We start from the raw sequence: 13,427 nt of genomic DNA, 5'->3' as shown, positions 1-13,427 counted from the left end.
AACAATAAATCAAGATATATTAGTTTGAGTCACAATTATGTGCATGAATTACTCAATAATGGAGTGATTACTGTTGAATATGTTAAATATATTCAGAATTTGGTAGATCTGTTAACAAAATGTCTACCAAGGGATATGATCTATAAGACATCAAAGGGAATGGGGTTAAGGTTTATAAATTAAGTTGTCTGCCCAAGCTTGGACTTGAAATATAAGCATGGTTCAACGGGCATCAACAAGTCAATAGAGTGATGATTATCTAACACTAGATAATTGTTTAAAAGGAAATTATCCTTTACACCCTAATTTCAAAGAGATGTATTCTAGTGTTAATAGTCCTAGAGTTTGAAGGATGAGTAAAACTCTTAATAAGTTCATAGACTAATTTTGTCGAGCTGAAACAAGATCACTTGAGAGGAACTTACCTATGTGAGAGTGGAAGTGTGGTCGCTTCCTATTGTACTGACCATGCCTAAAGCTCTCATGAAACTGGGATATGCACAAGGCCATAAGAGGGCAAGCTAAATGAAAACACTAGGAGAATTAGAAAATAATTGTGTGAATTCTATCCAGCTAGTCTAATAGGGGAAGCGGCACAGAAGCAATTTATTTAGTCCATATGCACAATAATTTTTTAATTATTATTTCAAATAGTGAGGGAATGTTATATTTTATTAAAATGATAAAACTATTATTGGATATTTTAAATAATAATGTAATATCTCATTTTCCTTATATGTAAATAAAATTTGTGCATTCATGAAAAATGCCAACTCATTGAAATATATGAAGAATGGAATATTAGACGAAATTTGTTACATAAAATAAAATTAGTTGTTTTCTAGCCGTTATACGACTTTTATTATGTAACAAGAAAATTAGTCATTTTCTAGCCGTTGGAATCATCATCAATGGTTATAAAATAATTTATCTATTTAGATTTCAGAACAAATAAGAAAAACCAGAGTTCTCCTTTTAAAAGATATCTCTTCATCTTGTAATTTTCAAAAAAATGATGTTTTTTAGTTATTCTATAAAAGTGCTATTGTAGAACAACGAGAAGAGAGGGGTTGTTTAGTTCTATTTTTACAGAGCACTCTTATCTGTTATGAGAGAGTTTATAGAAGTTAAGACAATGTTCATCACAAAGAAATTTGTGTGTGAGGGTGCCCCAGAGTAAATGCGTAGTTTGACTTGTAGTCTAGATTTTTTCCTGTATTAATAAGTCATAGTTGTAGCTCCGGTCTCATTGAATGAAATGAAGTCTATTTCTATTAAAAAAAAGAGAGAGAAAGGGTTTCATTGTATCTTAGGAACAATTTTATCAATACCCTATATCACATTAAAAGGGGACAAAATATGTTTTAAATAAATCGTCGTTACAATTGAACCTTAAAGTCCATATCTTTATTTTATGCCTTCGTGATTGCAAGCTTGTTCTATTGTTCATCAGTCATCCTGTTTGAGCACTTGCATAATGTAGAATCAAGAGCATAACCCCGTATATTTCAAATTAATCCCATAATTTTACAGAATATAAACGTACATGATTTGTTTGTGTAATATCTTTCCATATTTGAAGGCTATGATGCAGAAATTAGGTGTTGTAGTTAGATGGATAAACCGTATTATGCAGTGTGTGACTTCTGTTCAGTAAGCAGTATTAGTAAATGGGCAATTAGGTAGTAAAAGAATTCCAACAAGAGGTCTTAGACATGGAGATCCACTATCTCACTATTTATTTCTGCTATGTGCAGAGAGTCTCAGTTCTATGATTACTAATGTTGTTAGATTTGGGAATGTCAAAGGAGTATCAGTTGCAAGGGGGACCAGCATCAGTCACCTTATGTTTGCAGATGACTGCATATTATTCTGTAAGTCGAAAGCGTAGGAATGGAAACATGTGGAAGAGATTTTGGACAGATATTGGATAGAAATTAAATAAACAGAAAACTTTTGTATTTTTTAGCTCAAATGCAAGCTCAACAATAAGAGACAAACTTGTACAGGAGACAGGAGCTAGGGTCAGTGGGGATTATGATAAATACTTGGGTTTAGCTACAATTGTTGGAAGATCTAAGTATAAATCCTTTAGAGGAATTAAAGAAAGAAGATGGGAGAGGATCAATAACTGGAAAAACAACTTCATATCTCAGGCAAGGAAAGAAGTGTTGATCACGGTTGTATTACAGGCAATACCGACATATGCTTTTGCCTTTTAGTGTTTTTAAGCTCCCAAAGAAGTTCAAGAAATCTCAGGACCGATAACTAGATTTTGGTGGGGGCACATGAAGCAAGACAGGAAAGTTCAATGGAAAAAGTGGAGTAAGATGGGTAGATAAAAAATTGTACGTGGGATGGGGTTCAGAGATATAGAAAGCTTTAATTCTGCTATGTTAGCAAAATAGTTTTGGAGATTAATGACCAACCTTGATTCATATGCAGCGAGAATCATGAAAGAAAAATATTACAAATATAGTACTGTTTTGAAAGCCAATTTAGGTTGAGGTCCATCACTTGTATGGAGAAGCATATGCGAGTCTAAAACTCTGATAAGTGAGGGAATGAGATAGAGAGTGGGTAATAGTAAAAGAATAAAGAACTGGGGTGATAAATGGTTGCCAACTCCAATTTCTTTTGAAGTCCAAACTCCAGTAAAGTTATTGAATAAAGAAGCAACTATGGATACATTGATAGACAATTCTAGAGGTTGCTGGGATTATAATCTTGTAAAAGAAGTGATGAATGAAATAGAAGCATAAACAATATGTAGCCTACCTATTAGTAAGAAGGGTCTTGATGATAAAATGATTTGGGGTCCTAGTAAAAATGGTTATTTCCCAGTTAGAAGTGTCTATCATCTTGCTGTTGAAATTAAAAACATAAAGGGAGGGAAGCAAACATTGACAAGGGATGGAAGAAGATCTAGGAACTTGATGTTCCAAACCCTGTCAAAATTTTCCTCTAGAGAGCAGCAAGTGATATTCTTCCAACAAAGAGCAACCTTTTTAAGAGGAAGATTACAGACAGTCCTTTCTGTCCTATATGTAATCAGGAGGAGGAGACAAGTAGTCATGTGTTTTGGAGCTGTGTGACAGCTTCAGATATATTGGCAGATTCTCTAAGTTTGGCTCAGAAATGGGAATGCAAAGAAGATGATTTCTACAATATATGGGTGGAGCTGTGTCAAAGGCTACAGAAAAAGGAATTAGAAGAGATGACTTGTGGTTTGAAGAAGTTGTCCTAAGGCTTATATTAACTGCTGCTAGATTTGAATTGGATGAGTTTATGCAAGCTAATGATATAAATAGTGATTCTGTTGCAGGTAAAGGTGTGGTCAACAGAGCAATAAGATGGCAAAAACCAAGGATAAAAATTTATAAAGCAAATTAAGCCTTAAGGTGCTGCTATTTACGTGGAGAATATGAAAATGGGAGCTGGAGTTGTAATTATGGATACTGATGGGGGAATTAATAGCCTCATTGTATATGCCAAAATTCAATGCTTGCATGCTTTATGGAGGTATTTTGTTTTCTGTTATCTTCGAAGGTGAAGCTTTGTCAGTTATCAAAGATGTGAAGCATGAAGAGAATTGGGCATGATATGACCAAATGCTTGAAGACATAAAACAAGTACTAAGGTCCGTTCGAATAGCTTTTTTTTTTTATTATTGTTTTTTAAGAATCAGATTTCATATCATTCAATGAACCGAAATTACAATTATAATTTATCAATACAGGAAAAATTAAAACTATAAATCAAATTACATATCTACTCTAAAGTATCCCTGCACACAAATTCTTTTGTGACGGATATTATCTTCACTTCTAAAAAAACTCTCTTAATAGAAAAAGCATCATGTAAAAATAGAACTAAATAACCACTCTAATAATGAATTGTTTGAATAAGTTTGAATAATAAAATGAGATTAAATAAAACATCAGTATAGTCCAGATTGGATTGAAAACTGTATTCATCTAGAAAAATAATGTATTAATTAATTATTTTGATGAATGAAGTGAGTTAGGTGGCAAGAGCGGGGGATGGCTAGGTGGCAGCGCAATACGGCCCATGCGCGGTGGATAGGATTGGAGGTGCATTTTCGGAATTTAACTTGTCTCTGAAAACAATAGATACAAGAAAGAAACAAATTAGGGTTGAAACATGGCCAATCGGCGGCCGGCCAACATATTGCAGTATCAAATTAGGGTTGGAAACATGGCCAATTGGCGACGAATGAAGGCTGCGCGTTGATCGGAAAGTCTGCCATCGACGGTAGGAGGTCGAGAGAGAAAAAGTTATCAATACTATGACTATCGCGAATAAGCGAACTAATCAAAATACGAGAGAGAGAGAGAGAGAGAGAGAGGGGGGGGGGGGGGGGGGGGGGGTTCATTTTCTCGGCGAAAATGGTTACCTGTACATTTGCGATGATGCAGAGGTGTTGCGCTACGATACGGCATCCATATGCCGCACCGTCAGTTCATCTCCTACCATTCATCTTTTTTCTTCTTTTCCATGCCATGACACCACACCAGATATTTTTTTCCCTTTCCGAAAGAAATACAAGATTTGTACTGATGCAAGATCATCGGAGCTGATTGCTTAACCACAAAAATATTGGCACACAAAACATAATGTCAACAGATAATGTCTAAAACTACTTAAACCAGTCGTATCCAACTAGTCGCTCATGAGAGTTTCAGCAACGGAGCAGAGCAATACATACATAGAACCGTAGTTATTCATAGAAGTACTAATCCAGAAGAAGCAATATATACAAATATACATAGAACCATGACGATTCTTCAGGAGGATGATAGCTTAGAAGCCTCGAGATCCGCAGCCTTTTTAAGCAAACTCTGATTATCGTCGTCCTCGAGAGCCATCTGAATAGGGGACGACCCCAGCCCATCGGCAATAGCAAGCATGATCTTCTTCATCTCCGCCCTGAACTCGTCCAGATCCACTGTCCCGCTCCCATCGCAGTCGAACTTCTCGAAGATGGAATCGTAGAGCTTGGTGAGCTGCTCCGGCGTCGTGGCCACGTCGATGCCGAAATGGGCCTCGATCAGCCTGATGGTCTCGAACGCCTTGCGGAGTTCCGCGCGAGAGAGGACGCCGTCCTTGTTAAGGTCCAGAGCCGCGAAACTGTCGTCCACGCTCTTCTTGAACTGGGTCTCGTCGTTCACGAAGTCTCTCACCGTCGATCCGTCAATCACCACCACGCCCATCTCTTCCTATCTATCTTAGTTTCTGTGCCCTGTCTTTCGTTCACCCCATTTTATAGAATAATAATATTAAGTATAAAAAAAAAAGTAATTAGTATAATTTTAAAATGCTCAAACTTTACATATTTTATTTTATATAAAAATGATAAATCTATAATTCACGTATGTTTTAATAATGAATTCTGCTGTTTTTTTTAAAAAGAAAATATGCATAATTTACCAACTTTAATATTTTAACTAGCATTTTTTTAAATAGAAATATAATAAAGAAAATAAAATATATTAATTTTTTTAAAATAAAAAATTTATCTATTTAAAAAAAGAACGTAAGTAAAAATAAATAAATATAAAATTTATATAAAAAAATAATAATAAATTGATTTTTTAAAAACGTTTGTTAGATATTTATGCAATCTACTACTTTTAACTGAACGTAATCATTACTCTTCAGAGAAAAAAAAAAAAAAAAAAAGACGCAAATTCGCGCACATTCTCGGTGGAAGACAAAATAGATAAGAATTGGGGTCATTAGGTGAAGTCATATTCCTATCCGTGCGAAGCGTACACGTGCTGTTTGTTTGGTTTGGAGTCTGATACGTGGCATGTTCTCTTCTTTTTCTTTGTTTGGTGTGGACTTTTATTATAGTCTCTCGGGGTATAAACCCATGAACTTCTACACATTCGTTTTCGGCCAATACTTTTCCAAGAGATGAAATAACAAGAGAATTTTCACTATATTAATTTACTTGAAGGATTAATAAACACACGTAATGACAGAGAATTGTGAAAGTGTGTATGGAAAATGTAGATCTGCTGTCAAGGTATTCATATGGCATGCATGCAAGGATGCGCTACCCACCAAACAAAACTTATGCAAGAAAAAAAATAGTTACAGACCCTCTTTGTCTCATTTGTTTTAAGTCACAAGAAAATTCAGGACACATTTTATAGTCATGTCCTTCTACTCAGGATGTTTGGATGTTAGGAAACAGAAAAATGCAAAAGGCTCCAGTTGTAGATGAAGAGTTAGGAAATATATTTATGCAGGTGCTTAACAGAATTGGACCTCAAGAGATATGTTTTTTTGCAAAAACAATAATGTCTATATAGATCAGAAGAAATAAATGGATATTTTAAGGAATATTTCTACATCCATAAGTTTTATTCAACAAAAGTTTACAAACACATAATGACTTCACTCAAGCTCACAACCAGATGAGTAACTTAAACAGAATTCAACATCAGCAATAAAGTTTGCAGTGGCAACCACCACCAACAGCCTGATTAAAAATGAATTGGGATGTGGCAATGAAAAGGGCATAGCAGAATATAGGAGTAGAAGTGGTATTAAGGGATCAAGATGGAGAAGTCTTGGCAACACTAATGCAACTTTTTGTGTACAACCTGTTATTGTAGAGGCTCGGGGCTTAGTTACAGCAATAGGTTGGTGTAAATATATGGGACTGCAACATGTGATCTTTGAAGGGGACTCGAGACAAGTGGTAAATGCAGTGGACACAGTGTGAGATATAAAGCACATCAAGAGAGAAGGAAATAGGGTGGCTCATCGCTCAACAAACAACTTCTTTATGCACTGAAATTATAGACTTAGAAAATGTAATACCATGTATATTGCCTCTTGTAATGGCTGAAAGCCAAATACCTGTTTGATGAATGAAGTGAAATGGTTTTCTTCAAAAAAAAAAAAAAAAAGAGAGAGAATTCCTAGTAATGTAATTTACAAGTCTTGTACATAACGTACTATTCATTGCGAGGCCAACGCCGTACATAAAATGAGCCAACGCCGTACCAATATTTTTTTTTTTTAATGTAAATTGATGCGACAAGCTTCTACATCATTTCCACAAATAAAGAAACTTGTAAATATATTTATTCCTTTCTCTGACAGGGAATTTACAGCTCAGATTGACTACACGGATATAGGATAGCAGGGAAGGATAAGTAATTTTCCTTTCTACAAATATTCTAATTTTTTCACCCAAACTAATGTATAATTGAGGAGAAAGAAGATTGAGGTAAAATCTACAAGTTAAAGAATCAATCTAAATTTAAGCTTACAAAGTAAGATTTATCACCTTTAAAATAGATGTTCCGCTAACAGATATATCATTAAATAAAGTAAGTATTCACTTCACCTTTATATACACATTTCTCAACCTTTGATTTCTAATAATCCATATCCACTACACTGCCCAAAAATGATCCACAAATTTTGCAGCAACTTTTTTATGTCAAGATAGAATTGGATCTGGCCCACAATGTAGCTCTGAAGGTAGATTAACTCTGCTCATAAAACAATTACAGTAAGCCAATGGTTTGGGAAACGCAAATCAGTGCACAGAAACAAAGAAACATGTGATGGTGAGAACTCTTTCTCCTTCCTAGTCAACCTCATAGAGTTCTACATAGGTTAAGTCAATTGATTCACTAATCAATGTTCCAACCTGATTTCTGTACATTTCCAAGAACTAATTAGCCTGACAACTGCATAAAGGTGAACTATAAGGAGGTTATCTAGCAAAGGTTTTATTATTGGGTTCCCTAAGGGCAATACTTAAGGTGTAATTACGGCACCTTGATAGTATGAAAAGGGCTGATTAATCCATACGTTTCAGAATTTTGATTTTACTATGAGTTGACCATTATTGTCGTGCTTTTATTTCAAATTTTGCCAGTCTTTTATGATTTTTGTTATTCTATAATTTTAAATTACAGATATTTCAATTCTGAAAAAATGCAACTGATCTCTTATCAACGTTATGCCAGGCCTTACCCTGTGGATTTGACCCGCCGAGCATGCCTTGATTGGAATCCATCTAGGAGTTAGTTAATGATAAAAATACTTTAGAAATTTATAACTCTGTTAAGGGTACTTCAAGGCAAAGGTTAAAATAAATATGAAAGCATTTATTTTTTCTGAAACATATTTCAGTTTTATTAACATTTCTATTCAATTAAATCATACTTAAATAAATGTCCTCAGGACATATGTTCAACTAGACTCGTGTGATAAAGGGTTAGGTGTTTGTATTCTTGTAAGTTACAATTTTTGGATTCTGATAATTTAGCTAATATGCACCTTAATGAGGTCACAGAGGATGAAGTTTATTGCTAGCTATATGCATTCAATTTTGACATATAATTGTTTTTTTTTTATATAGATGTTTTGTTCATATATGCATGTGGATTATAAATGTGTAACAAATGGAAGGTTTAAAGCTGCATAAAAGCCTAGCTTCTCAAAGATGGTATAATAAACAGTCTTCTTACCTTTGTCTAACTTTGAGCATTCCAGTGCCTATCTGCATCGGTATACCCATGATTATGGATTCACTTACTCCTTCAATCCTGTCATCCCTACCATTTATGGAAGCGTTGAAAAGATGATCTGCCGTCTTCTCAAACGAAGCCAGCATCAATATACTTTTGTCCATTTTTTGAATGCCAAATCTTGTGATTCCAAGCACTTCACCCTATTGCAATAATCATCCATGTATGAACATATATCCAAACCATGACTATATGTCCAACGGACAAGAGCATAATTTGAACCAGCTGTTTTGCTTTAAGTTTGAGGTAATAAAAAAATATAATACTCTTTCCATCCCAAATTGAGCGTTCATTTTGGAGAAGACAAGTTATTTACTTCTACATCTTCCTAATTCAACAATGTCTTTTTCTTTTTTTTAGCCATTATTCCAACAGTTGAGTTTGACTTTTCTTTGATTTTATGATAGATTCTTATTCCTAATTCCCCTGCATGTCGATATATTTTATTGTTTAGGCAGTATTAATAAAGCCATTTGTAAACTTCAAAATAAACTAGGGCATGTTGGGAAAATATTCCTCTTCATTAAAAATAGTTATTTGCAACCAAGAAACTCATTAGGGGAAAGTAGGAATACAATAGAACGAGAGGGGGAAAAAGCCTCACCCTGAATGTCATCAAATCTGCTAAGAGCATCATATGTCTAATGTCTATGTTCATTCCATGGCTTTCCATTGTATATTTTATCTCCTCAATGATGCACTTCCTGGCAGCTTCAATGCCAAGTGTCTGCTGCACTTCAATAACATGATTACTTGTTGTTTTGCATCCATCAATTCCTTCTGTACCCATAACTTCTTGAAGACCCGCACTAAAAAGAACTTTTTTATAAGTGAAGAGGTGCATAACTTGCAACATATAGCAGAAACAAAATGTGACTACTATTTGAGTAGGCCTGTTCATCCGGGCCGGGTTTTTTCCCGGCCTGGTCCGAAACCTGGATAACCGGGTTCCAGCCCATGGCCAGTGACATTTAGGAGAATACATTAGACAGAATAGTAGAAATCAAGATGCATGCCAATGCATCGGGTTTCTCAAAATGCTTTGTTATAATTAAATGGTTCATAAAACATAAAAAACTTGAGATTTTACGGAAATTAAAAAAATGTGTATCAACTGGAAAAAAAAAAAAAGGATCACTTAAAAGCAACAAAACTAAAGCATTAACACGCAATGGCTTTTGTGCTAGCGCACTCAGACTTTGCTTGTTGACAAGGATCTTATGTTGGAAGCTATTAAACGGAATCAAGATGCATATAGTCTTATGCAAGTTAAAACTTGAAATACCACAAGGGAAAAAGGATGGAGGGACGGGGGTTTAAAAAAAAAAAAAAAAAAAAAACTCACTGCCCATAATTGTGTTCAACAAAAACTTCTGCTATATAATAATATTTTACTATGGCCATTGAGAAACCTCCAGCCCAGCCAAACTAAACATAAACTAATACCTAATTTGCAGAAGGAAAAACTAAAAAAGGAGCCACGATACTAACTAGAAGAAATAATAATATGCAGTTACATTAAAGATTACTTGAAATACAGTGACAGCAGAATGAACATGATCAAGTGTCACGTGCACTAACCCTTCTACCAGCAAACTGTACTTGATGGTCTTCATTTTTTTATTTTGTTCTTTCTTAATGATGGCACGTTCCACAGTTTTTATACCCTGCCATCCATAAACAAGCGAATTATCCAATCAAATGAAGGGTAAAAAAGGTGCAGGATAGTCTTTTTATCAAATGATTAATAACAAAAGCCATAGAAGTTTTTACCTTCACTATAACCATTGGAAGCAAATTTTTGAGAGAGTGGAGATGAAAATGAATTTTACTTTTATCAGTTTCTGGAGAAAGAATTTCCAACTTCCCAACATCCAAAACCTTGATATGCTGAAGAATAATATGGTGTTGAGATATTACGAACATATAAATCGTAATAGCAGAAAAATTACTATAAAACAAACTCTCACCTCCTGCTTCAGTTTGAGTTTTGGAGTTTGTATAATTGATTCTTTCACAATATTAGCATCTATACATAATTGAACATCTCGAATTCTTTCCATGTCAAGCTTGACAACTAGTGATGCTGATCTCGAAGTCATTACCAGCTTTATACTTTTAGCAACCTGCGCCATGAAGGGGTAATCAAATAAGATTGCTTAAATTATACTTGATGGAGGGCAGAAGCGGATACAAGACTATGCAATCCTTCAAAATTCAAAAGAGACAAAAACGTGGAAGACAGTAAATTTTTTTTTTTTTTTTTTTTTATTATATATTTTGGAAGACAGTAAATTAAAATATTAGGAACAGAGGAAATTAGGTAAAAAAACATTTAGAGAAAAAACAAAGATGATAGGGGTAATGGGCTTCAAGAAAACTAGCATAACTACTTCAGATATGAATTCACTCACTAGTCGGGTGTTTTCACATTTAGTAAGTGGATGGCCTAATTTCCAACCAAGGAAAGAACAACACCGCTAACTTAACGAAATTTGTACAGAAAGGTAGACTTCTTAATATTGGTAAAACAATTAATTTGAATTAATCAAGAGCTTGAATTATTATAAACTTCATCTAATTAAGAATATCACAAACAAAACTAACTAAAAATATTCAGAACATAAAGAACAAAAATAACCTCCAATGAATTAATCCCATACCTGTCCCAAATTTGTTTTCTCAATGCGACCTCGTACCATCCGTGCAGCATTCACGTTATCATCACAGTTGAGAGCTGCAGTGATGATGGGCGTACTGATTTTTTTTGCCCCATTCATTATTTCTTTGATACGAGGAACTCCAAGAGTAACATCTGATAAGAGTCAAAGGATCACACTGAAATCCAACCAGTTAATGGCCAAAGACCTTACAAACCAGTAGTTAAATTATATTTGGACATTCCAGCAGAAACTTAATCAATCAAGGATACTCATGCTAGCAACTCCAGCAAAGTGAAAGGTTTTGAGTGTCATCTGTGTCCCCGGCTCTCCAATACTTTGAGCTCCAATCGCTCCAATCGCAGTTCCAGCTTCTATTTTTTTCAAATGATAACGAGAGATACAGGTGTTCAAGAAAACCTAAATAATGTGTTAAGATGCAAATTGTGTTAGATGCAGCTACTTGTTTGTTTCCTTATCTGTTTTATTTTTGGAGGGTGGGGGAAGGCGTTATAGAAAGTCTATACCGGAAATTACAGAATATGTATAGAATAGTATAGAGTAGGACACCTAAGAGGGAGAAAAAAAAATCAATTGGAACATATTTAAGAAAGAGGAAAAGAATAGCAGCTAAATGTATTCATAATTAACACTGGAGAGTATCTGACTACATTGCCGGCTTCTATTTGTATCACATGGTTCCTTTTCTATTTCACAGACTCAAACCTGTGACATCAACAGACAACATATCAGAATTGTTTTGTTTAATTTTTCTTGCAATTTTCATAAGCTTTGACGTTCCCCAAAGACACGTAGCTACTATGTTTTGTAAAGAGAATCATTCTCATGAGAATACTGCTTCTGTTATGATATTTGAACTTGATACTCAAAACGTAAACCATTAGCAATAAAGAAGATTTTGAACTGTTCATTTTTCCCCTTTACAATAATAATAATGATAATAATAACAACAACAAAAATAATAACATAATAAAGATATGAGAACATTTTTACAAGATAACATTCAGTACCTCTAGCTGTTTAGGAGTAATGCCAGATATATTTTTGACAATTTTTTCCTGAATTTCTGAATTCTCCTTTGCAGCAAGATTTTCAACTGATTTAAATGTGTCCATTGTTTTTTCCAAGGATTTTCCATATTCATCTAAGAAGCTCTTGAAAGATTTTTTAAAAGCCACGGAGCAACCACCCTCAGGGGTCATATCAATTTCTGAAAATCTGCTTTCTACTCTTTCAGACACTTCAGATGGAGATAGATATTCAGTTCCTCCAGAAGGACATGTGGCCTGTGAAGGGACACAATCAACTCAAATTCCAGAAGATCAAATGAATTTCAAAATCATGTTGAAGGAAGGGTTTCAAACCTTGGCCTTCAGAAACAATCGTTCAAAATTTAAAGGAGATCCACTTTTTGCTTCCATATTTGCAGGATCCATGCCATCATCCCCATAACGAAATTGAACTATACAGCCACTCGCATTCCGTACTGTGTTATCATATTGGATGGATAGGTCCTCTAGTGCTTTTATCAATTTTCGTGACATATAGCCAGTGTCAGCTGTTTTTACCTGCAACAGTCACAGGAACCCAATGATAATGTGCTGTATAGCCAACCAAAAGTTCACTGTCTTTTGATTAATGATAAGAATTGACACCCCACCCCCCCCCAAAAAAAAAAAAAAAAAAAAAAATCTGAAAAACTATGCCTGCCCCCATTTGCTACGGGGCTTCCCCAAATCAACATCTGGATGGATACCACTAGATGTTGAATGATGCAAAAACTTGATTAATTGGAAACATAATCGAAAGCAAGAATAGTAATAACACTTACAATATTGCAACTCTTATCCACCAACAAGATGCTACATGTGTCATAGCTTATGAAAGAAAAACCTCATTCAATTCTACAAAATGCAAGACTACGTATAATCCACGTAGAAGTCAATAACCTTCATGTCTTTCTTTCTCTCTCTCTCTCTCTTCTTTTTTTGTTTTTGCATGCTTGGGGGGGGGGGGGGGGGGGGGGGGGGGGATCTAAGTAAGTGAACAATAGTATTGAACCCAAGATAGAGCTGTACAAGGTACATCAGCACAGCAGCAGCATAACATCCAACCAACAGCTTCCTAACATAAATTAGGACATGCCTTGACTCAAACAAACCCC

General features: G+C 34.8%; 2 protein-coding genes across 3 annotated transcripts in view; both read right to left on the bottom strand.

Annotated features, from left to right (window-relative positions):
* Nucleotides 1-4,607: 4,607 nt before the first annotated feature.
* On the bottom strand, nt 4,608-5,291 carry LOC121240686. Its single transcript, XM_041138185.1, has one exon. The coding sequence runs from the start codon at nt 5,232-5,234 to the stop codon at nt 4,809-4,811; it is 426 nt and encodes a 141-aa protein (XP_040994119.1). The 5' UTR covers nt 5,235-5,291; the 3' UTR covers nt 4,608-4,808.
* Nucleotides 5,292-7,262: 1,971 nt separating this feature from the next.
* LOC121240685 (DNA-directed RNA polymerase III subunit 1) overlaps nt 7,263-13,427 on the bottom strand; it is a 33,053-nt gene continuing 26,888 nt past the window's right edge. For both annotated transcript variants that reach the window (XM_041138183.1, XM_041138184.1), the window contains 10 exons: nt 12,628-12,831; nt 12,274-12,549; nt 11,515-11,662; nt 11,246-11,397; nt 10,553-10,708; nt 10,356-10,472; nt 10,164-10,249; nt 9,187-9,391; nt 8,523-8,725; nt 7,263-7,535 (listed from right to left, as the gene is read on the bottom strand). In XM_041138183.1, the coding sequence (XP_040994117.1) occupies nt 7,484-7,535; nt 8,523-8,725; nt 9,187-9,391; nt 10,164-10,249; nt 10,356-10,472; nt 10,553-10,708; nt 11,246-11,397; nt 11,515-11,662; nt 12,274-12,549; nt 12,628-12,831 (1,599 nt within the window). In that variant the 3' untranslated portion in view covers nt 7,263-7,483. The remainder of the gene's footprint in view (nt 7,536-8,522; nt 8,726-9,186; nt 9,392-10,163; nt 10,250-10,355; nt 10,473-10,552; nt 10,709-11,245; nt 11,398-11,514; nt 11,663-12,273; nt 12,550-12,627; nt 12,832-13,427) is intronic.

This window comes from Juglans microcarpa x Juglans regia, chromosome 7S (assembly GCF_004785595.1).
Source record: "Juglans microcarpa x Juglans regia isolate MS1-56 chromosome 7S, Jm3101_v1.0, whole genome shotgun sequence".
Classification (NCBI taxonomy): domain Eukaryota; kingdom Viridiplantae; phylum Streptophyta; class Magnoliopsida; order Fagales; family Juglandaceae; genus Juglans; species Juglans microcarpa x Juglans regia.
This window is presented reverse-complemented; position numbering and strand designations above follow the sequence as displayed.